At 43.1% G+C, this 24,777-nt stretch overlaps 1 protein-coding gene across 2 annotated transcripts in view; it reads right to left on the bottom strand.

Moving 5' to 3' along the window:
- Nucleotides 1–24,777, bottom strand: part of SHISA5 (shisa family member 5) — a 327,160-nt gene that overhangs the window by 28,204 nt on the left and 274,179 nt on the right. For both annotated transcript variants that reach the window (XM_078661377.1, XM_078661376.1), the window contains one exon: nt 4,113–4,358. In XM_078661377.1, the coding sequence (XP_078517503.1) occupies nt 4,113–4,358 (246 nt within the window). The remainder of the gene's footprint in view (nt 1–4,112; nt 4,359–24,777) is intronic.

Raw genomic sequence — 24,777 nt, 5'->3', positions numbered from 1 at the left:
TGCGCCACCCACATGGCTTGGCCATGCAGTGAATGTTTTTCACATTCTTGATGCTATTTCCCGTTCATGTGCACTAGAAATGTGATAAACATCAATTCTGAGATGCTCGGGTAAGTACTCTTCACGGCCACTAGTCTTGTGATAATGGGCCATACAGTTTTTTTTTAAACCATTAACAACCTGGTCAATACGGATTCTCAGCATAACACATTCAGTAGCAAGATCATGAGAGGGGAAGCACATTATTTCTTAGTTTGTCTATCTGTGGCAACTTATACACAGACGTAAGTGCTGAAGATAGTCCAGACAGCCTCTGCTACTTTGGATCTACATATTGTTACCTAGGTTAGATAGCTTTGTGCAAACCTAGCTGACTTTCACAAGGAACTAGGCCCCTGTACAGAGAAGATCGCTGCGAGGTATTTGCCACCTTCTTGGGCCCTCACTCTTTCAGTAAGTGACAATTTCCCCCCCCCCCAATCTTGTTCCTGCTGTTCGTGACTGAGTCACTAATGTAAGCAAGCTTACATTCTGGTTCCTTGCTGAACTCTTGTCTTGTTAGTTGTAGTTTTAACCCCAATCTGTATCAGTAGAGAAGACCGGGATCATAGGCACAAGGTCTGTAAGTATTGATGGGTTCTTAGTAGAAGTGGGTGAGCCAGTAAATCAACAGTAAGAGCCAAACTAAGGGTCTGGCTTGGCTTTAAAAACGTGGGACTCATGCACGAGCCGAGCCATGAAAATATTTGGCAAGTGCACTGTGCTACAAACATGTAGAAATATGATAAATCTCTTCAAATTTCAAGTGTATTTCTTCAATATTCAGAAGCATTACACCTTAGTCTAATCAGATTATATCACAGCACTGAGAGGCATTTATTTAAAGTGTTAGTTTTTAAATAGGAACTTTGAAACATTCAAACCCACCCCCTCTGACCACAATGCTATTAATTGACTAAAAGGCAAGTCAGTTGTCATGTGCACGCTACAAGTAGGCTAGATTCTTATACATGGAGCAAAATGATAGGCTATTAAATCATAATCAACATAAGCTTTTATACAGAGCATATTACACACTGGTATATTTCAAGGTGCTCTCATATATGATAATGTAGAAAAAGGAAGCCTGGTCAAATAACATTTATCTTGGATAACACAATTTAGTCAAGAGGGGAATCTGGACTAAATCTCAGTTTTTCTGGTTTCACATTATGCAATTCAGCCACAACACTAGTTATGTGTTTCTCCTGTTTTACATCAAACATTAATGCTTTGTCTTTCATTCTTGGCACATGAGGTTATATGTTGGCAATTAGGCTAATATTAGTATACCCTTGGGAATCACCAAACTATACAAAAGACCACTGGTCACTTTGTTCCAAAGAACATGAACATTCAATACGATGTCAACTTTGCTGATTTAATAACTACACCTACCTGTGGCAGCCATGGTCTAGTTCAAGGCCTTGTGCGTGGTGTTCCAGATCAACTATGGCACCAGTCCTCAGTCTTTGCAAACCAGCTTAATGCCTTATTAACTTAACCCGGTCACTTCTCCAGCAGTGCTAACTATTGGTATCAGTTGAAGAGACGCGCGGACGGAATAAGAGGTCTTTGTGGTCGGCTAGAGCATTCGCCACAGCGACCACGCCCTTCATGATCTTCCCACCGGCTGGTGTTAAAGATTAAAAGAAAGACTGAAGAATTTTGCACAAATCATGCTGCTGGAATTAGTCGGCTGCCAATCTCCACCACTAAGTTGAAGAAGCTTTGCAAGACACACCTACTACTATTGAGGCTGTCCTATCACATTCCAGTCCTGATGAAGACCCGCCACAGATGCTCATAAATCAGCGCATCACAGCTAGGGTCGAAACGTCGACGTTCTGTCTATATATCCGTCTACACAAGGTCCGCAGGAACTAAAGAAATGATTTAAGCCTCCTGTGTCTATTGCGAATAATAGTTGACATATATATTTTTGATGTATTGTTTGTTCTAAGTGTATGATTTGGCCTGTATTTTGTTAACCGTTTTGTCACTAAGTCACCAGTCACAACTCACTCAATGTAATTTTAGGTTTTGTATTGTCTTGTCCTGGACAGCTTGCCCAATGCAATTCTGACTACCTAAATACTAAAGATTTACCTTCCCGTCTATTGTGGTCAGTGAAGTCACGGAAATATCTTTTCCTTACATGTATTCAATACGTCTTTCAATTCTATTGTGTCCCCAACAGAACCAATTTTGTTGTTTATAACTATTGGTATCCAGCAAAAAAGCAAGATACAACCTTCAGTATGGATTATTTCGCTCAACAATAATTTGCCAGCCCCTTCCCGATATTCTGTTGACTTGTTGACCTTTCTCAAAGACCTAAAAATATCCCTGCTCAAGCATTCGGCGCTACCCTGTTTTATTTGCCTGGGGCCATGATATTTGGGGTCATAGAGATCTATGCAAATGTCTGTACAGCTGTAGAAAACCAGGACATCTGTACCCAGCGCCCCAGAAGTACTGCCAGGACTATTCTGAGGCAGGCGTGGGGAGGGAGATACAAAAATGCTGAAAAACTATCATGGTGACAATGCATCGGTATGGATTACTTTGTGTAGCATCTCTTCTAAAGGGCTGCTGGCCTCCTCAAGGGGATGCTGGAGCCCAGCCCCCCTCAGAAAGACTACTCTGCTTCCTTAAACCCAGTCAACCAGTAATGGAGTGACCTGTTACAGAGATCTTGAAAAAGCTGGATCTGTACCTCACTCTACAGGTTAAGCCATCTCTGATTTGCATTCAGGGCAGAGGGGCAAAGCTTTGAGAAGAACAGTGAAGTGAATTCAAATGATATAGATTCCTTTTCGAAGGCAGACCAAATACCGAAGGCACTGTGGAGGAAACCTTTCATGTATGGGGAGATGGAGGAATTGTGAAATCTATCCAGAGCATATGACCCAATTTATGTCCACTTGTTCTTCGCATCCGTCTTGAACACACCTTACAGTTGTCTTCTGATTCTCACACCAGCTGCAACTGGTTTGATGCAGACTTTGTCGTCTTGTCCGATCAATGATATGGCTTTATCTTTATTGTTTAATTTTTGTAGGAGCACCACCAAACTTGGCTCTCATTCAACAACTTGGCAACTTGGCTTTTCTGAAAGATATGTTAGAACCTTGGGAGTGACAACTTAATATCCATAGGATGGAATATTTAAATTGTAAGTGCATTGAGGGCTTATTTGTGGAAAAAAACCTCAAACTGTCTTTTAGTTGCTGGATTTGACCCTTTAAGCAAGCATATCTGAGATTGCGGGGGAGAAAAGGGTTTTGTATACACTTCTGACTCCTATAGCAAAGAGGACGTATAGAATATCACTTACATTCAATCTGTGCCTGAACTATTGGTCCTACCTCCTACTAGGTCAGACATTTTGAGTCTGGGTGCCCTAGAAAACATCAGTAAAATGTGTCTAGAGGAAGGTGAGATTTTCACTTCGGCATGAGATTTGGTTATTCATACACACATCCATAAGATGAAGAGAAAAGATGGGTCCAAGATAATTAATACCTTTCCAGAAAGGGTGGAGAATAAAGAACCTAGAGGTGCCATATTATGATGCACATAAAGGCCTGAATAGGGAAACCGCTATTTAGTTGAGGATTTTTCTCTTTCGACCTGAGCACAAACGTGAGGAAGAGTTCTCAGAGTGACCTCTCTGAAGGCTCCTTCTGAGGACAGGTATGACACATGAGGTCAGCCAAGATTCCAGACTTCAAAAAGTTTCTAGAGGATCACCATCTTAACTTAAGCTGCTGACCAAAAAGCAAGAGCTATAATTTAGTCACTAACACTGTACAAATGCTGACCACATAAACATAACCCAAAACTCATGTCTCTCCCTTCCCTCAATTAAACTTTTCGCAAATTCTCCCTCTTGTGCACCTAAATATTTTTGTCATTGCGTTGTAGATAATATAATTCACTTTGCTCCTCCACTTAATTTTTTTTAATGTAAATATCCGTCTGTATATCGACATATTTTAAGCAGCACCTCCCTATTTCCCCCGGATGTAAAGGTCTCTAAATAAACACTTAAGCGGTGTTATACTTACTTGCCATAGTCTCCTGGTAACCAGGTGGTCCTACGACCTGTGAGGGATATGGTGGAGGATACGGTGTTGGATAGGGAGCGGTTGGCATCCCCCCAGCTGGCATACCTCCGTGATACATTTGTGACGGCTGCACTGGCAAAGGCTGATATCCTGGATACGGTGCCTGCACTGGGTAATGCTGCGGCATTCCTTGCTGCTGTGGGTATGGAGTCTGTATCACAGTGGAAGTTGTGGTTGTTATAACAGCTGAAAATATTCAAAGAGGAAATCCTGTTACTGTACACAGTTATGATTGAAAGAAATACAAGTGGTGCATTAATAAAACATTTTTAAAAAAATCTTTAAAGGGCTACCATTCTATTCTCAAATTGTAAGGTAAAGCAATACTGATGACCCTAGGTATTACTTTAACTTATTTCTGGTGTTGATTATCATAGGCAAGGGCACATGTTCGAAGGTCTCTAAACAGACTCCTAGCCAGGCTGATATTGTTGGTAAAAATAATAGCAAGTATAAAATAACACCTGTTTACTAGGACCATTTTCGCACGATGGTCAAATAATTTGTGGATAATGTGTAGGAAAAATATGACCTCAAATTTAAATATAAACCATAATCCGACTGACTGGAACCAGATGATCATTTAAGGCCGGGGTAGGGAAGATCCACCTACTACAAAGGTAGGCCGGTGGGGGAGGTATTTACTCCTGGGGGGAAGTGGAATCCCAAGAGGGGCACAAAATATGTTTTTTACAAAATGAAATGCACAATTTTCATTCCTGTCACATTTAAGAGTGAGGTGACAATGACGTCCAAACCACTACACCAGTAATCCAGAGGCCAATCCTCACCTGGTACCAGTATGCAATGCACAGATGGTGCGACTGGCCCGTGCCCTAGATCAAGTGCTATTTGCTGCTGGTACATATTGGTACTATGTGAAGCCACAGAAAACAATAGCTTTTGATTAGGCATTTCCTTGGATATATGTAAGGAGTTAAATACTTCCTTCAAAAGAAGAAAATGTCAACAGCAAAATTTGATTCTGGAAAGTCCTGTGCAAACTGTTCAAGGTGTACAAAACCACTACTTGTTTACGTTAACAATCTATACTGTGCTAGGTGTAACCCTTTGATGACTTTAAAGCTCGAAAGATGCAAGACGCAATGGTGCATCTGAGGAAATCTATGTACGTAAAACCCGTCCTATCCGGTAGTGCCAATGATCAATGGATGATGTTCTATGAATGCAGCCCCTGGATGTCTGGAAGGCCAGTTAAGTAGGAGTCTCTAAATAATTGTGTTTTCTGCAGTTTTCTGAAGCATATGTAATTGGGTTTCAAGCTCAGGGAAGGGCTGACAGCATTCCATAGCCCAAGACCTTGTACTCCTAATGGTTTATCTCCATTTATCATTTGCATGAAGAATCATTTCTGAATCAGGTTAGCAACCAATGAACAATTGTTTCTGGCCCCAGTGTAGCATGGTGATAGGGTAAGCACGTATTTTGAGCATTTTCTAAAAGACTCAGTGGATTGGGCTTAGAACCCCAAATTTAATTCTGGCTTCAACTGCTAGCCACAGTAAGCAGACCTGAAGTGGCGCTGCTTAAGTAGGTTAAGGCACATTCTGGCTGCCGACTCTGCTGTCATTTAACTCTTGCTGTAGGAAAACTGCCTTTTCTGTATGGTCACCCTAGAGTTTTCAACTTTTTCTGGACCTTATCTGCTTTGCTGGCTTTAGAACTCTGTGACCTTTACCCCTGCAAACCACTAGTATTGTGTGTGTGCTCACACTTTACCCATGGTTAAAATGGTGTATTCCTGATTGGCACATTTAAACTGCCTGTAAGTTCCTAGTCTATGGTGTAAAAGCACACCCAGAGCCTGGAAGCTAAAGGCCACTTGTGGACTGCAGCACCTACTACAATGACAGTGCAAACATGGCTACAGGCCTACCCCGTGTAACCCGACTGCTGCAGTGCGACCTATTAAAAGAATCCTTTGTGACGGGTAAAATGCTCCCTTTGAAACATCAGCAAGTCACCCATATGGTAGCCTTGAAGCCCCCAAGGTAAGGTGCATGGTATTTAAAAGAGTAACATGTAGAAAAAAAATATTACCATGTTCTACAGTGACATAGGCCCAAAAGCTATTTTCACAATGGCAGGCCTAGCTGCCCTATGTTGAAAACCAGAGTACAAATTAAAATAGTAATGCTGCTAACCCGGGAAAGGAACCTACTAAAAAATAATTAGGAACTTATTAATGGGTATTAAAATACAATTTAATGAGTAAGTTGGATTTTCAATAAATGTAAAAAGAAAAACTTTTTGAACGTTAACCTTTTCCATCTCTGAAGCTCCAGGGGGCTAATTTGCATTAGCTCTCCAGCACTCCAGCAGTAGCCCAAGCCAGTGATTGTACTTGAATTAATGTGAAAAAGATGTGTCATGTCTCCCAAGAGCAAACAACAGACTGACATGGATGTGCAGAGATGGCTTCTCTTAGCTGAACAGAATATGCAGGTAACTGAAGTAACTACAACTTGCGTCCTTCCCATGCACCGCTTATGACCTAACATATTACATAGCTCATGCCACACCCTAAGACGTCGTTTCAGAGGTCATCAGTGATGTTATCAATTATATTAGTGATGTTATCAATTATATTATAGAGGACAACACTGTGCACGGTAGGGCGTGAACCATAGTTACTTCAATTAACTATAACTGGTGAATTGTTTTTATTTTGTGTAATTTTTAAATGGGACCTTTAAACTTGCATTATCACCCAGTTATAAAGGGCCTTTAAACTATACTTTTTTCAGTAAACATTGTTATATATCAATTACATGCTTGGAGGCTTTTATTGCACAACCTGCATTGATATAGAACTGAAACTTACTAATATATGGAAAAGATGTCATGGTTTTGTGAGAAATAAGGATTTCATCATAATGACAATGCCTGAACCCTTCTGGAGAGGGTTACTAGGATTATGCACCATCAAGGATAAATTATGCAGTAATTTTAGGAAAATTATATGGCATTATGAAGCAAATTATTTAGCAGTATTATTTTGATCTATTTAAGCTACAAAGAACATTCATATTGAAATCTGCAAGTTATGTGGCAATTGTAGTAAATCCATAAATATGCGGCAAATGTTTTATCAACAATCTATTCATTAAAGGTAAACAAAACATTGAAAAGAACAACTTAAACAATATTTTCTTTCTACTTACAGAATGTGTTTTTAACACACTTGTTCATGATTACCTTTCATTAGTAGAATGTTAACGTAGACAACAGATAACTGTAGTTGTGCAGAGCGGTTTGGGGCTATCATTAAGATAATGGAACACTCTATTCTGAGGGACACAAGAAATATTTTCCACATTGTGAATTAATTGTTTAATGCCTCAGGTTACATCAATAAAATAGATCTGAACTCTATGGTATGCAACTGTTAATGTTTAGCTTTGTATGACCATTGTTTAGTGGAAGTGACTTGCTTTACTTTGCCTTCTAGTTAGGTTTATTTGATTTGCCTCGAAGGAGTCAAATAACAAATAAAAAATATGTAAACCAAATTATTATTGTTTGGGTAGCCTTCCAAACAATACGGAGTGGTCTCCAGCAGTAATTCATTTGTGAAGTCCACTGTCACTGGATAGCATGTCCACTTTCACCTCCTCTGCCAGATACTGTGTGTGGTGTTCGCACCAGCTATGGGTCCCTACAATTGTCCTGTCTGAGGGGGCAGATCAAAACTGGGTGTTATACGGGGTGTTTCCATTTTTAGGTTTCGCCTGGCGTTCGCTGCGCAGGCGAAATTTAATGTTATCTCAGTATTGGGGACTTGAACCCGCCCCTTCTTCCATTGGCTAGCTCCATAAATGGAGGCTAGCCATTGGAAGACATGGTTGTCCATCACTCTTCCCCCGTCACGACGCGATTCGTGGGCGTTTCTGGGTCTTTTTTTAAGTCCCGCCCCTTTTGTCGTCATGCCTTTCTGGGCGTTTTATGTTGCCGAGACTTCATACAACCGGTAAGCATTTCTCCTTTCCCCACCATTAACCTCTGCGATTCAGAGTACACCATTTCACGTTCCCCACGTTTCTTTTAGTGTTACAAGCACTTTTCACTGCTTGTTCAACATGATAACAAAACTGGTTTCGAGAGGTGAGAAAGTCTGCACCCCAAAAAATCAAGTCTGTATATTTTGCAGCCTAGTCATTTGTAATGAGGAACCCTGGGTGTTCTCCGATTCAGTCATGTCCTCTCTCAACTCCCTGACACGTCCGCCTGTGTTGTAAATACGATATCCTCGGCCGCGAGGCACTGTTGTCCTCAGCTCTACACATGACTCATTTCCGCATTTTTCTCAGTCATCTGACACAGAAGCGAAATAACTGTGGCTGGGGAGGTCAGGGAGATCAGATGTGGACGGGCCTACAAGGACGTCTTCCCGCTTACCAAGAAGGCAGTGACTGAGCACAGGGCGGAGAGCCAGATGTGAAACTAAGCCAGGTAGTCGGGCTGGGCAATGGTCGCTCACAGGACACGCTTGTCTGCAGATCCTAATGCATAGAATTATCAATGCTGGCTGTGCAAACACTGCTGCCCTCAGCAAAAGTGGAATTCCTGATGGAAACCAGGAATTAAGGCCAAAACGACAACGTATTTAATTAAAAAATCAATCTTCTTTTCGAATCATTGCATGATATGCTTTTGAAGAGGTAACCACATTTTAACAAATGAAAAAAACGAACATTGACTACATTGTAACCTGAAGGTTTGCTTACACTGTCTGGGTTTTGGACAGATGATAGCGAGAGAGCGTATGAGTTATGGAGACCGCTAGGTAGGTTATGCACCGGCTGCAATGCCCCGTCGAGGTTATGCGCAAGGCGGACTCAGCCTTTCATCTTTCCGTGATGGGTACTCTGCTTTGGACTAACATCCAACAATTAAGCTGCTCTACATGAATATTTCCGCTAATTTAAAAGCACCTTATTAAGGGCCGAGGGTGCTCACTTAACCGTAAGGCTGTGATAGGTGTCCTGGTGCAAGCGAGCCCGGGCGCACAAGGACTGGGCGTCACGTGAATTATCCAGCAGTCACGTCCCAGAGCAGTGGAACAGATAGTGAGCTGTTGTTTTCCAGATGTGGCGGTGGGAGCCCACTAAGGGCCGCTTCTAGGCGCATGCATACATTGTATCTTATTTCTAAACTCAGAATAGCAGAGTATGAACGTTAACACCGCAAACCTGCAACTCCCACAGCCCGTTACCCGCGCATCCGGCCTTTGTCCATGTTGAGAGTCTAGTCTGAATGTCCATCCCTCACACACACGCGTTGTTCTTTCTGATAACGAAACACAAGGTTCATCCTGATGTAAATAAAACAGGTTTTTGAGGATAAAAAACAACAAATAATACCTGACCTGGAATAAAGAGCGCAATAAACAAAAGAGAAATACGCACACACGCACCAATCACACAAACCATCCGTGCATCCACATGAACTACACACGCACTATATGAACACTACTTCGCATACACAGCTACACAACACACTCAACCATTCACGCACCAACACACACGCACAGGATTTCACGCCGATCTCTTTGGCTTGTCTTGATAATGTTGTTTTCGCCTCACATGCCATTACACAGTTCGGGTTGATTTGACCCAGTGTTTTTTATGTGACCCAATCCATGTTAGAACAACAACCACACGGGCACCGGGCACACTGCTGTGTTTCTGTGACCCCTGGAAGCACAAACGAGCCCCCTCCTTTGTCCGCCGTAAGCTGGTTTCGAAGCGCTGCGAGCTAGGAGACGGTCTCGTGAGGATAGCATTTATTTAATTTATTTATTTATAAAGTTTGGCAGCGACCACAGCCATAGGGTCATGGATCCAAATAACTGTCAAATAGGGAATTCGCCGTTAGTTGTACTGACAGGCGGGTGCCTCGAAGGCCTAATGTGCTGAGTAAAAGTGGCAACAGCACTCGACAGATGTCTGTGCTGTGCAAGGCGTGAGCAGTTTGAAATCTGGTTCAGCCTTTCATCATTCCGTGTGACATATCAATGGAAATTCCAAAAGGCGTGCCCTGAGCTCCACTACTCTCATGTCCACAGTTCCAGTGTTTTCATGTCTGTGTTTAAAGGACCCCTCTTTATTTTCCAGTTGTACTCGGTACATTCTAGTACTTCCGATTAACTTCCACACTATGAGGTGTGACCCTGGGCATATAAGTATGGCCAGCACGTATGACAATAAAATAGTGTACAGTTTGCATAGCGCTTACTGACGCAGATTTCAGTGCTGTAATTATAAGGTGCTATTTTCATCCGAAACACCTATAAATACAAACAGCTGCACCTATTTTATGGAAGGCAGAGAAGCGCGATTCTACCACTGCATATTCACGCTTGCAGAGAGAACTTGCAGCAGGCTCTTTAACCCACGGAGACTGTGTTTACTTTGTGTTTGCTTTGTGAGGCCTCATGCGCTCAGTGGTAGTCAGTCGGCTGGTTTGATGGGGTGAACCAGAATACTTGTTTTTCAATTGTGTGGATCTTGGTTTTGGGCGTAGGAAGGATGTTGGTTGCTGTTTTCCTTTCAGACATTTTACTAGTCGAGTGATATTGCCACACCCCGTGGATTCACACCTGGTGTGTGCCTAGGGTTGTATTCTTTTGTTCTCTTGGGTGCTGGGACAAGGATGTTCTGCCTGGATGTGGGAGTAGAGTGCTTGTGTAGGGTCACAACAAACTTCCTATCCATGTGTTATCCTGCCTTGTGCCAAACAGGGTTATGTTATCGCATGCTGTATTATTCTAGGATTTCTTCTGTTAGTCAGTGCTATGCTAGGCTTTACTGTAAGCTGTTATTCAGTCCTGCAGTGCTTTGTGTGTTATAGTATGCTCTGTTGTGTAGTCCTATGTTATGCACATCTATATGGTAATGTCCTAAGGTACCTACCCTACCACGCTTTTCTATTGTGGTGAAGTCTATAGTCATTATCAACTACAATCTTATAACACTAGATTTAAGGTCCTGCCAAACCATGCTTTTAAGGTCTTAAAGTTTAAGGTCATATCCAGTCGTGCACGTTTATAGTCCCGTTCAGCTACAGTCTTCTATGGTCTTGACATTTATGGTTCTGTAGTGTAGTTCCTATATTCCTAATAGGCTCTGCGCATTGGAATAGTATATCCTATAGCTATGACGTAGGACTTAGGTCAGTAGGTCTCGATCGAGTATACTAAACTTAATTGTGAGTGCCAGCTAACTCAGAGGTCACTAGAAACTCCCTTGAATAAACAAGAAGGGATTAGTCTCTGACAACCGCATAAACATGACAACTTTATTTCCCCTAGAATCGAAACGTATCTTCAGAGTCGTGGAAACAATAGATAGCTATTACACTCAGTCAATAGTGCATGCTTCGTTTCTACATAGTTGCATAGAAATAGTGAGACAGGCGTTTCAATAAAAGGGTTTATTGAACAGTCTTACTTCTCAAGCAAGAGATATCAACTGCTACAATTGTTAGACAGAATGCAAAGTATAATGCGTACAGTGCAAACAGTAATATAAAATAATACTGTAATAGCATTGTCTGTTGATATGACATATATAAAAATACATACATAAATAACACAGGCTAAAAATACTCAACTGGTGCTTCTAAAATACGCCTACCCCAGTGTACCTAACCTAGGTCTAGTACGAGGGAAGTAGTAACTGTTGTCTTTAGCATAGGTTTAGTTTAGCCAAGAATTGCGAAAGGTTTCTCTAGGTTCTACTCAGCTCCATACCTTAGAATGAGAGAGGTTGGTATCTCTTTCACGGGACTCGAATTCCCAACACCCCGCAAGGGGAGTCAGAAACACTGGAGCTGGACTTCTCGGCAGGAGGATGACAGATTCTGGTCAGTGCATCAGCTGGAGAGTTGGCTTCCTTCGTCACTTGCTGTAGCGAGCTGCGCCGGGCAAGTAGGTAGTCGAATTGCACCGAACCACACCGTGCTATGCCATAGCAAGTGAAGATATATTTATACCTTGAAGGTGTTTAGGAATGCCAGTATTGAGGTAAAGTCGGGCATATGAACGTCATGAATGAACCCCTAAGGAATAGATGTTCATGCGTAATAAATGAGTTCTTGGAGAAATCAATATCTAAGCACAGGTGAGTCCCTAACGGCTTAAGAGTCTGGTTTGCCAAGAAATCGTTGTGACGTAGATGAACGGATGGAAGTGGCCATGTCTGTATTTGGGTAGCATGGGCTATTCCTAAATAAGGACTGGTTTTCTGTGTGTGTGTGGCTCTGTGTGTGTGTGTGTGTGTCTCTGTGTGTGTGTGACTCTGTGTGTATGTGTGGCTCTGTGTGTGTGGCTCTGTGTGTGTGTGTGGGGGGGGTGCAAATGCAATAGGTCTCGCATTTGCGAGAGATTAAGCTATTGGCAATGTAAATGACTGCCATTTATTTATCTGTTTTCAAAACCAACACAAATAAAATAACAATTTTGTCATTTACAATGCCAATAGCTCTAACTTTTGCAAAGGCGAGACCGTTGCATTGTAAATGCTTGTTTCCTTATGGGGTCTAATATTTTGCTTCTAATTCGAAAAAATAGATTCAACATTTACATATTATATGTCACAGATCTACATGCATGGCATACCTTCCCATCTTGGCCAATGCGGTCTTAAGGGGCACTGCACAATACCTGACTTTATTCCTTCTATCAAATTACCACCGTGCACTGTATTTGATGCTCAGATGAATTGGTGATATTACACAGCTCGAAGCGTGCACTACATCTACCCTGTGCCATTAATTAGTTGCTTTTTTGCCAATGTAGTTTCGGGTTTGCCAACCCTCACCAACACATGTTCCACCCCGACAATAAAGCGCTCTGACTTATTACGCACAGCCACGTTTCCAGCTATCTAAACTACCAAGGGAAACAGGAGATGTTGTCCAGTTTTATCAACTGCAGCGCTTTTTAATGTTGCTTTGTGGTACCGCTGCAAGAGCAGTCAATAATGCGCACTACATGTGTCGTAGCAGGGCGACGTATGACAAACCCCAACTGAGCCAGTCCAGTTCGAATTAGTCACTGTAAGGACAGTCAGTTGGCTGGTCACAACTGGGTTGCCACCAGACCAGTTTCATACTGGTGCCACCTGACAAGCGTCTTACTGGCACCACCGGTAATCTGACCGCCTAGACTTGTGCTGGAAATTAATAAATACTGGCAATAGGTTGTGAAGTATTTTTTGGGCCCACAGTACTTGCTTAGTCTACTCTTAGCAGGAACCACCTCTCTGCTGTGAGCTATTTGATTGCCTGTGCTAGCGTTGAACTTTGTGGCAACAGCCTGGACAGATAGTGATGATGAAGATCTTACGTTCCCTCTCCAGGCATATCAATAATCACTTTGCATTGCAGCAGATAGCGGCATCCCCTATGAACTTTGTCCCTTCTGAGAGGGGAAAAAACAAAATCCATGCAAAACGAGACAGAGATTGTCCTATTGCTATTGTCTTGAAGTCTGACACCATATCTCTGAGCAGCATGAGTGACCGGCAAGCCTAAAAAAGCCTGCATTCCCACGAGCATAATATATCTTTCTCTGTTAATGGGAAGGGCAACTTGTATTGCTGGAGAGATGCATTGTCTGATGTGCGGGAGACTTCCTGGCAGCTGGTGACTACACCAGTTAGAGGTTCGCTTCAGGGAAACCTAGGTTCACTTACTAGAGCCTGCAGTTCTGCCTGCAACTTCCACTGTACAAGAAATGACTACGTATTAGGACAGTTCAATAAGGCTGCCACTTTTCTTTCCAAATAAGATGGCAACCATACTCAACAAGCACTGATTAGGTGACATGGCTGTGAGTACTATGCTAATAATACACTCTGCTCTAGGATTTTTGGGGGTCAGGGCAGAAAGAGAAGCAACTTCTTGAGTGTGGATTTCAGTAAAACGATAAAGCTTTCAAAAACCCTAATAAAATTACATATATCTTGCAGCGCTATAAAGTGGAGCTACATTATATAAGTCACACTGGGTGGCAAAGCAAGGCCCGAGTCTCTGCAAAATCTGTTATCTTTGCTCAAATGTTAACTAGTTGTTTCCAGAACATCTTAAACGTCAGTCCAAATTTCTCACTTTTGGGAAGCAGCTTAACACATGTGTTTTTCCTGTCCATCGTAATCAGCAGTTAGCTCTGAGAACTGCTCCTCTTTAGGATGAGCAGTCAGTTTGAGGTGTGAGGATAATGTATTTAATATAGCCTATCTTTTAAATGTTGTGCAGGAGACATTAGCACCAAGGCACCCCTGGCATTCGTGCACTCTAAATCCCTCTATATCAATATCCATGCATCATCAATGCAATCAAGGACACATTTTTAGAACATATTTTTTATAATTTTTCAGTAAGATTATACACAGAAAAGAAGGAATTTATTCTTATTATATATTGTCATATGGACTCCTTTCACCCATCAATCCATATGTTAAATGTAGCAGAACATGTACAATACCAGCAAGGTGTTTTCACCCAAGTAGAGTTTACAAGGGTAGATTCAGTAGAGCCCTTCATATGTAACACCAAGATGCAGCATGGAAATACCATCACATTTTGGCCAGCTACCCGGTCGGAACCCCCAAGTCCCATGCAGGCAGGCCCTCGTATACGAAGCAGAATCATAGGAGCTGGTGGAGAGCACCATCCACTCCATACATTTGATGATTTCCATTTCTATATTTGTTGCTCATTAGCCATACACTAATCCAGAACACTGCACAAATTCGAAAACCTCTAGGTGACCCTGCTGCTTCATAGCCTGGCTATGGCTCATTTGGCTACTGCCAAACTAGCACCGCAGATTAGTTTTTTTGTATTTCTGTGAAAGATTTTCTCCCAAGATGCCCAGCAACATAATTCTGAAATTCCAATTTACCTGGATTTTGGGGACCACTGAGAGGCGCTCACCCACTTTTGCCAAAACTCTGTCCCTTTGTAGTACTCCCAATATGTATGGAAGGTCACCGCAGTATCAACCCCCAGTCATGAATCTGGTTACACCTATCCAAACAGTTTGAACTGCGTTATGGTACAGTATGTTCAGTGTGAAAGCTTCAGCTGCATCATCCAGGATCCAGCCCTGATTGGCCTCTTCCCTGGGGCCTCCGGTAGCCTCCTCCCAGTATGGATCATCTAGGCCTCTAGGGCATCAAATTGTATTGTTTTTTATGAAAAGAAAAACTACCTTTTCCACTTTTTCTGCACCTTCTCTCTGGGAGAGTCCTCCAATTTGTAGACGCTGCTACCCAGACCAGAGGTTGCCTCAGGTAGAGGCTGGCATATAGCACAATATTGAACACCCGATGACTATGCCATAACGCTGACAATGGGCAGATAACAGATATACACCGCATTGAATATCGTAGCGTTTATGAGGGTGCTTCAACTATAACCAATGGTTATGAAGTTACAAGTGTCCATTCTTTATTTTTGATCAATCTGACCCTCATCAAATTGTATCTTCAACTTAATTTTCACTATTAAAATTTTAGCTAGGAATAGCTAGTCAGTTATTTGGATATTTGGAAAATTGCTTTACACCCCGGGGTTTCCATCAAAACCCTACAATCTAGTGTGGAGTAGTTCTGGTTGTCGTTCATGACCCTTTAATATCTCTCTAGGGCAGTTTTCAGTTCTCAATACTTAAAAATCCGAAAATTATTAAAGGTGTATTCCGCCCTAAGATGCTCATAGATTTTCATTTCACCCGAGACCCAAGAATTCCTGGCCGTAGAGATCCCAATTGTGTCCCATTTTAAAGCACTCCAGTGATTTGAGTTAATTCAGAGTTTGGCTTCTTCAGAGAGCGGTTTACCTTGTGACGGCACTCTGGCAGCCCGTCACAGATGAGGCAGCATGCCAGGTCAATGACACAATACTCATAGGTTCCGTCAATTATGTGTGGGAGAGTCCCCTTGTTTGTGTACGTCAATGCTTGGTAATGTCTAGCTCCCATGGCAATTCGATTGATCTGTAAAGCAGGTTCATTTGGGAGACAGAACGATCAGCCATTTAACACCAGTAGCTAGGTGGCTCGGACCGATTTGCAGATGTCCCTACAAAGGTGAAGTAAAGGTTTCACAACTCCCTCACCACATACCTAGGGTCCCTCCACTGCAGGGTAGCCAACTTTCCACTAATGTTTCGGTGAACACTAGGCCATAGTTTCCCCCAAGAAGAATTTGACATGTGGCGGGGGGGGGGGGGGGGGGGCGGGGGGTAGTAAAAGTCACTGAGTTCATATTTTGAGTTTCATTCCCACAACACCTTAACCTAAATCAGGCCAACTCTCTTTAAATTGAAAAATGGGGTAGTGGAAAAGTTATGGGGCTTGAAACAGACAGTCCTGCATTGTAATCTTGGTCTTCTTCTTGATCAAATTATTTGACTTTGGGCCAATCATGCTGTCCTGAGCCATGTGCCCTTATTTTCCATGAGATCATGGGCTGGCTGGCCATGATCCGAATGTAAGGGTTTTGGGACGGCCGCCGGCTACTTAAGGGCCACTTCATTCTCAACTTTTACATTCCTCCTTTTTATCACCTCTACAAGGTAATCATTTTGCTAAATTGGCCACTATGAATCACCTTCTGTGCTAGAAGTCCTCGGTTCCAGTAATGTTAACAAACGATGGCTCTTCGCACCCCTGCACAGTGGTTGATTTCAGTACAAGTGCTGGGACATCCCCCTGGACTGGGCAGCTAGATGCTCCTCAGCTGGCCGATTTGTTTTGCATTCTCTGTTGATAAACCTTCTAGCCCTTAACAGCCCTTTCTTTGTCGATTAAAAAATGGGTTTGTGTCCTGAATTCTGCAGAGAGCTACTGCAGGATGCCAAACATCTAAAATGTGGGACAATCCTGCACTCAGCTAATTTACTTCTCCTGGCCTTTCAGCACTGGCCATGGCTGTGAGTTCTCTGGAAGAGGAGCCAGTGGCACATCAATGGTGCCACAGCCCCTGGTGCAAGCAAGGGAAATTAGCTCTTACTAAATACAGACAATATTTGGGTGGATTGGTCAACTAACACACCAGGGTCTGTTGCCACAGAACCTGCTGCACTACTTATAACTACTTCCTGAGAAGCGCCCCTACCCCTAGGCTTCATAGCCATTGTCCAGTGCTTTGAGGCCCAAGGAAAGGTGTCCCTGGCTCCTTGTACTGTTCATTCAGTGCAGGACCATGGATGTGAGGCCCAGAGGAAGGAGGTCCTTAGCTGTTAAACGGCAGCACTGGATCATGACTGCCAAGCCCATGGGAGTTGTCAGTGACATGGCAATACTACCACTGGCACTGGTGGAAGTAGGGTGAATTACACTACCTCATTCACTAGCTGGACATTGAAAACAGTCTTAGTTTTGGGTGCATTGGTCAACTAGCACACCTGGATCCTAGAGCTACTACATCTGCTGCACTACTGATCGCTAATACTTGAGAGAGGCCCGTTCCTCTGTGCCTCTCAGCCTGGGTCAAGTGCCGTGAGGCATAGGGAAGCGGCCCTGAGCAGGTATCACTGAGCCATGGCTGTGAGGCCCAGGGGAGTGACAGCAATGGCGTCTTGTGCCTTGGTACAATTAAGGTAAATTGCTTTCAGCCGCCCACTAGCTGGACAGCAAAATATAACCATAATTTGGTTGCAATGGGTGCCTAACACCCTTGTGTCCTGGTGCCACTGAATCGGCTACACGAATGATATCTATGCCCTCGACCGAGAAAGAGACACCTCCCAGGGGTCTCGCAATTATGGTCCAATGGTGCCAGGTCAAGGGAAGGGAACCCCCCTCTTCTAGGCATGGGAGCCCCGGGACATGGCTGTGAGGCGCAGGTGGGACGGGCCATCTCCTGGCACTGGCAGCATTTGATCATAGATGTGAGGCCTAGATGAGGGAGGTCCCTCTCCTGTGCCTGGCAGCACTGGATCAAGGCTGAGTGGTCACTGGGAAAGGATACTGCAAACACACCTGTGCCACTGCCTATTTACAGCTATGCCCCCTTCGAGGGTTGCCCACACATGGGCCTTGCACCTTCCTTACCCCTGCTGCTTAGGAGGCACAGGGGTTTGTGTACTGGAACCTATGCAGAGCTTTTGGGTAGTGCAGCTGGTACGGGGCCCATGGTAGCTGTCCACACTGTCCATGCTTAGCACAGACCCTGAATACAGAATGTCTTACTCGCTTTGTGTTTCCTATCCTTGTCTACATGCTGCAACTTCACAAGGCGCAAACAATCATAACCCTCAAAAATAAGATAACCCCTATAATACCTCACCTGTCCTTAATGTAGCCCCCCCCCCCCGCCAAAGGCATCCATTGCTTCATGCCTTCGTTTAGAGAAAGGATCTTTAGTGATATGAACTTGTACCCAACATCGTATGAAAGCCACAGAAAATTGAAATGTATAATTTCCGATAACTACAACCACAAAAAAGGAAAGAGAGCAGTAGAAAGTAGTTACACAATCCGTTTCTGAAAACGGAAAGTCTGGAACATACAAATTCACTTGTACAATTCTTCACTGCTTTCCCGACTAAATTATGGGATTGCTTTTAACAACAAAATGAGACGTCTTAGATTCAAAAATACATGTTCTATTTTGGGTGATTACAAGTTCCTGTCACCAGCCCAAAATGTATGAAAAACACTAGCACATAATAAAACTGTGTGAAATATACCTTGACATATGTAGTTATGTGGTCTCACTCATGGAAAATTCTTTCAGTGGAAGGTAGTTTTACACCAGGAAGGCGTCCGTCTATCTTACAAACCACTTCCTTTGAATCTATTATGGTTTACAAGACCCCAGTTATGAATCAGTATTTTTGCAGAGTTGTTTTTGAAATGTCAAATCTAAAGCTGAAACATGAGCTTGTAAGAGAAAGATGTAAATATGTATCCTCAATCTTTATATTAAAAGAATGTAATAAACGCAAGAGACAACCATTCGGAATAGCATGAACATATTAATAGCACAACATTTCAATTCCTCATTCCATGTTTGAAGTAATTCACTGCAAACACCCCCTGCTCTTTCCAGAAGCACCTCCCCAGCCAACGAGATCTCATTCCAAACACTCATCACGTTATCAGGCATTACAGTCTTTTTAGGTCTCGCCTGTCGATGCGCATGCGCATCGAGCTTGCGAGCCTATTGCGGCTTAACCACTCTTTAACTAACAAGCAAGGAATCGTGGCGATTCCTTGCAGTGCCCGTGACTTTTAAGCTCAATGCGCATGTGCATTGAGCTTAAAAGCGCGTGCACATCAGTTCCCTGAGCCGCAATCGCCGTCTGTTCCCTCAGCCGCATTCCTCCGACACCTTTTGAAGTGAAGCTTAGCTTCACTTCAAAGGCCCCGGCTTCTTCACACCCACATGCCGCTCTCCCCGCTCCGCCCCCTCCCCTGCCCGCCGTGTGCATTTCTCCTACACCCCCTCCCCACAGCAATGCCCTCCCCTTATCTGCCTTTCCCTCCGTCTTTTTTTTTTTTTTACCCGCTCCGCCCCCTCCCCTGCCCGCCGTGTCGCATTTCTTTTCTCCTCTATGCGCCCCCCCCCACCAGGCTCTCCCGCCCCCATCCGGCTTCCCTCCGCGCAGCCATCTGCCTGCCACACTTCTCCCCTCGTTCGCATTCCCGACCCCCCCCTCTCCCCCCTCCCCCCCCTACGGCTTTCCTTGTTTCGTTTTAAGCTTTCTCCTCTTCTTTGGGTACAGCTGCTTGGACGTCGCGCTTTATTTGCCGCTTCATATTTACAAAAAGCTCTCACTGTACACGCCCGCTCCCCATCCTTGGCTACAGCTGCTTTGGATATTGCACATTATTAAACGCTTTTTATATTTACAAAAAGGGCATGCTGCGACATCTCGCTCTAACTTAAAATATGGTGGCCGCAACTCTTGTGTGGCCGCTTTATATTTACCAAAAAGCACTTGCCTGGACGTCGCACTATAACTTTAACTATTTTGTTTTTATTTTCAATGCGACACAACATGCTTTAGATTTAACATTTCAGCTGCGCACCTTACTTTTGTGCTGCGCGGCTCACCTAAATCCACTTTTAAAATATTCGTAATTCTTTTCAACAGCGCACCTTGCCTTGCTTTAACTTTAACTATGGTACACTTTAACTATGGTACCCATGCGTCTATTGTCAGCAGCTCACCGGCCCTTTACGATGCATGCTGTCCTCAAGGCCTGCTCCTCCAATTGGCCACTGCCTGGGCTTTTAAATTCTGACTTACGTCCTGCTGCAGAGACCACCCACAGCATATACCTCTTCGGCTTTTCAGCATTTTCAAAACCAAGAGCTTTAACTTTCACAAATGCGACACCTATGCTTGTATTTGTAGTGACTGATCCAACACAGATCGGTAACCAAAATTAAACAAGTATTTGCAATGAAATAGGTCTGCATTAGTGAAATTTCAACATGGCGGGCGCCTGCCTTCACTTTCTATTTTTTAATTTGTATAGCATTGACGGCACCCCGCGCTTTAGCTTTAAGCATATAAAGTTAAAACGCGGCACACCGCAAAGGCTACAAAACCACTCAAAAAACGCTTGTTCTTGTGTAAGTCTTTCCTCCTGCACTCTCTGTTGTTCTGTCACCCACCGGCTTCACCCTGATTCCTCTCTCTTGCGCTTGTCCATGTGCTCTATCCACGGCTTCCACCACCGGCGCCCTTTGTGCAACTTATCACCTTGTTGCTTCCACATACTCTCCACCTCCCCCCTTTGTTGCTTCGTTCTCTCGCCCCCCCCCCCCCCCCCATCACGTTCGCCCTCAGAATCACCCATCCACTTTAAAAATGAAATAAAACCACTTTCATATGTTTTCTTCTATTTTTAGTCACTGATCCGACACGGATCGGTAACCAAAATGTAACAAGTATTTGTAATGCAATTGGTCTTGCATTAGTGTAACTTTGAGCTATTGCCATTGCCAATGCTAATGTTTTTTTGTTTTGCTTTTTACGACACTGCGTAATTCTATTTCCATGTTAGGTCTCAAGGAAAGGGTGCAGTACCACAGGCTGTTACTAGGTGTCCCTGTAGAGTTGTGAAGTACTGCACCCTTAATGCAAATATAAACAGATACATTTATTAGCAGTGACATTTTTGTTAGCTTGTGTTTTGAAAATGCACAATTGTTTTTATTTAACTTTATTTCACAAACAAAAATAAATAAACAACAATTTTGCATTTTCAAAACGCCACTCACCCACGCAACGCCACTCACCCACGCAACGCCACACCACTCACACACGCAACGCCACTCAAACACGCAACGCCACTCACACGCCACGCCACTCACACGCAACACCACTCACCCACGCAACGCCACTCACCCACGCAACGCCACTCACACGCAACGCCACGCCACTCACACGCAACGCCACGCCACTCACACACGCATTGCCACTCACCCATGCAACGCCACTCACCCACGCAACGCCACTCACCCGCAACGCCACTCACACGCAACGCCACGCCACTCACACACGCAACGCCACTCAAACACGCAACGCCACTCACCCACGCAACGCCACTCACCCACGCAACGCCACTCACCCACGCAACGCCACTCACCCAACGCCACTCACACGCAACGCCACGCCACTCAAACACGCAACGCCACTCAAACACGCAACGCCACTCACCCACGCAACGCCACTCACCCACGCAACCCCACTCGCCCACGCAACCCCACTCGCCCACGCAACGCCACTCGCCCACGCAACGCCACTCACACACGCAACGCCACTCACACACGCAACGCCACTCACACACGCAACGCCACTCACACACGCAACGCCACTCACACACGCAACGCCACTCACACACGCAACGCCACTCACACACGCAACGCCACTCATCATATTGTGCTGCAAAACTAAATACTTATAAGGTCCCACAGGCGAGACCTATTGGCAATGCCAATGCTTGTTTATACAAACTGTGTATTGTCTCATTACCTAAATAGCAGGACTACGAATTCACACATCCATATCTTCAAACAAATCATACTTTGAAGAAAAACAATGTAAAGCCCTCAGCATGGTACCAACACCAATAAAGTCGATAGACCATCATGTAGTCCAGCAGTAGCCCAAAAACAGCTTCAAACTTAAGACACCCCATTTGAAACTGGCAGTAAGTGGTTTCCCTTCTAGTACGGATAGAGTCTCGCCTAGCCCTAGTGTGCCCACTCATTTAACCTGTATACATATGCAAGCACATTGCACAATTAAAGGGTTAAATAAAACAATAACTATATAATAAGAAATAAAAGCGAAAAAACACAAAACACCCACAATTAAGATAGGTTTAACCAATTGATACTAATCCAACAACAGTAGCCCAAATCATATCATCAGAAAAGTTACATTAAAGATGAACAGCCGCTTTTAGAACTCTGAATGCAACTGTGATTTCGTTATGTGAAATTCTGCAAATTTGCAGGTGTGAAATATCACACTCTTTTGTTCTATGAGGTGTCCGACAATAGTGGGAAATGCCTTTCGGGAAACACATTTTATCTTCAAGCAAATGCACTTGCTATTATTTTTTGAGAATTTTGATGCGAGGTATCCGAAACCGTGAAAATAATTTCCACAAATTTTCACGAAAATAATGCACATTTGTACGCCCCTACTTCTAACCTAATATTTAAGAAAGACTGGTTTAAGAAGTATGACACCTTCCTTATTAAGAAAAAGAAAAGTAAAAGGTCACATGCTTATTTTTAAATACTGATACAGTAATTCACAATAAGTGTCCTTAATGATAGTCTTTGACTAATCTCTTTGGAATTAAGTAAACAGAAGAAATCGAAATGTCAAATTTATATTGCCACATAAATGCTCAATCTACTTTAGAGATTTTTAAGTCTATCTACTTCGGCTCAAAATACCTTTGTCAGTGAGTAATAGCTGTTTTGCTGACGAGAGGGAAGGATTTTATAGCATCAAATTCAGGATGAAAATGGGGTGTTCTTTGAACGCCCATAACTTACTCCTCCCAAAAAACGAGGGAATTCACAGAGGTGGCATTTAATAATGTAAATAATACACCAATATGCTGTTGATGGTGGAGAGGTATAACAATTGTAACCGAACAATGTCTGATCAGGAAAAACAAGATATGACAGATATCGGAGTTTTCAATTTTGGAACAATTATAGTGCTTTCACATATACAACATAAATGTATAAATAAAATGAATATTCTTTTTTAGCACTTATTGCACCACTAGCCATGTCCAAGGTGTCCAAAAATTACCATTTCAATCTTTTCATGATAAGGAGTCAATGTGTTTTGGGGACAGTATGTTCAATTAAAGCTCTGAAGAAACTGAAGGCTGACCGAACCAAAACTAGTGCGGTCAATGTTATTCAGCAAGCTCCAATTTGTGGAGTACCTCTCGTTTACAGCAAAATTAGTGCACTCTCATATATTCCACTGAGGAGGAGGAGAATTAGGTCACAGTTCATTAACTTATTGGTCACTTTAGAGTTATTTTTTTACAGGCCGTCAGGAATTAAAGTTTGACCATTATAGAAGCCTAAATAGTTCACCAATGATTAGCGGACTAATGAATTTATGATCAATATACGGATTTCAAAATTGAAAATACTAATATTAGTTGTATCCAGCTTTTCCAGATAAAGCTGAATTATATAACAATTTGTCGCTGCTCTCCACCAACAAAAGCACATTTTCAGTAGCCATCACTAACAATTAAAATTGTTAGTGATGGCTACTGACCTGGTGGCTAGTAGCCGCGCAAGGACAGAGGGTTATCCCTTTGATTAATTAGGACCCACATTGACTTTTTTACGCAGTGGCATTTACATTGAATGTGGTAGCAGTGGATGGAAATCGAAAAAGGTGCCTTCCGTGTAAATGTAAGAGTTTCAAAGAAGGCCGTATTATTCCTCACAACTTGTGAGATGTATCAACATGGACAGCAGCGAACACACAGCCATTCATTTCGGTCCTTACTTCCCCATTCCTTTGGCTGTTACATGGTCATCAGAGTGGATGTTGGATACAGCGTCTGGTTTTTAATTTCTAAATCCGTTATTGCTTTATAAATCAACATTTCATAACATTGGCTTCAAACACAATATAAACGTAGCAGAATGGGCCAAAGATTTTTGCTTTGCTGAGGACAAGTTCAAAACTAAATTCACACCCGCCAGCTCAGAGACTCCAACATTGGTGGTACAAGTCCTCCATTACAGAATTTAATTATGCCTTGTTTTCCATATTGGGCTAGGGGATCACCTTGGTTTGCCGGAGGTTAGGGTAATTATTTGACTACTAGGAGTTGGTATTTTGTTTTTTTATATATTTTTGCATGATGCATTATTGATAGACGTTTGTTTTACATTGCACCCTCTTTGTATGTTTCTTCACCATCAGCAACACATTTTTGTAATTAACGCAATTATTTATAGTGGACATGTGATGAGCCTGCCAAAGCCCAGAGATGTGGGTGGAAAGTTTGGTATGTATGCTCGCCCTCACTACAATTTCTTTTTTTGCACTTTAA

Source organism: Lissotriton helveticus, chromosome 9, assembly GCF_964261635.1.
Source record: "Lissotriton helveticus chromosome 9, aLisHel1.1, whole genome shotgun sequence".
NCBI classification, from domain to species: domain Eukaryota; kingdom Metazoa; phylum Chordata; class Amphibia; order Caudata; family Salamandridae; genus Lissotriton; species Lissotriton helveticus.
This window is presented reverse-complemented; position numbering and strand designations above follow the sequence as displayed.